The sequence below is a fragment of the Leptodactylus fuscus genome, chromosome 2 (genome assembly GCF_031893055.1).
Source record: "Leptodactylus fuscus isolate aLepFus1 chromosome 2, aLepFus1.hap2, whole genome shotgun sequence".
Taxonomy (NCBI): Eukaryota; Metazoa; Chordata; class Amphibia; order Anura; family Leptodactylidae; genus Leptodactylus; species Leptodactylus fuscus.
Window position 1 is genome coordinate 39,941,824 of NC_134266.1, and position 920 is coordinate 39,942,743.

At 44.2% G+C, this 920-nt stretch overlaps 1 protein-coding gene across 1 annotated transcript; it reads left to right on the top strand.

Moving 5' to 3' along the window:
- The first annotated feature begins 303 nt into the window (after positions 1–303).
- On the top strand, positions 304–920 carry LOC142193623 (claudin-24-like). The gene has a single exon (XM_075262612.1). It carries the CDS (start codon positions 317–319, stop codon positions 914–916), a length of 600 nt encoding a protein of 199 aa, XP_075118713.1. The 5' UTR covers positions 304–316; the 3' UTR covers positions 917–920.

Sequence of the window (920 nt, forward strand, 5' to 3'; positions counted from 1 at the left end):
AAAGACTCTCAAGTCTCAGCTTATTCCTTTTTTTTTTATTCCAAGTGGGATGATCGTCTAATCTGATCCGATGATCTTGCACCGAAGAATACAAGACATTTTCATTGGCTTTTTTTTCCATAAACTACGATAGCAGTGAACTATAAATAGAATGGATTTAAGAAGAACAATAGTCTCTCACATGCACACTAAAATGCATTGATTTATTCAAAGCTGCCTACCGACTGGTATTTGAAAGCTCGCTCCTTGTAAGAAAGCTGTCTTTCGCTTAAAGCTCCATCTGAAGTATAAAGAGAGGAAGTCAGAAGAGGTTAAAATGGAGGCAGTACTCTGCTTCACTGAACTTGCAGGCCTATTCCTGTCCCTCACCGGTTACGTGTGCTGTCTGGTGGCCTTATTCATCCCTCACTGGTTGGCTTTTTCTTCTGGCATTCTCATTAACGAAAATTACCGCCTTGGCTTGTGGCAGACGTGCGTCGTTCAAGACGTGGGGTTCAGTGTGTGTCAGGAATATCAGACGCCACTCCATCTACCAATCCAAGTCCGTCTTGGTCGCATCCTTGTGTGTCTTTCTGTCTTGATCGGGGCTTTAGGATTTATGGCCTCCACACCTGCACTGACCTGTGTGAAATGCATGGACAACACGGAACGAAATGTCAGAAAGATGTTGCATATACTCGGAGGACTTCTCTTTTCGGTGTCAGGTACATTGACTTTCTTCACAGTTTCCTACTTTGCTTATGACACACTGATCAAATTTTGGGATCACACCATCCCTAAAGATATTCCCCGCTGGGAGTTTGGGGATGCCATGTACGCCGGTTGGGTCGGTGGATTTTTGCTATTATCGGGCGGATGTGTCCTGATCTTCTCCCAATTCCAGGTCTCTCAGGAAGCTGAATTAAAATGGCCTTAAGCAA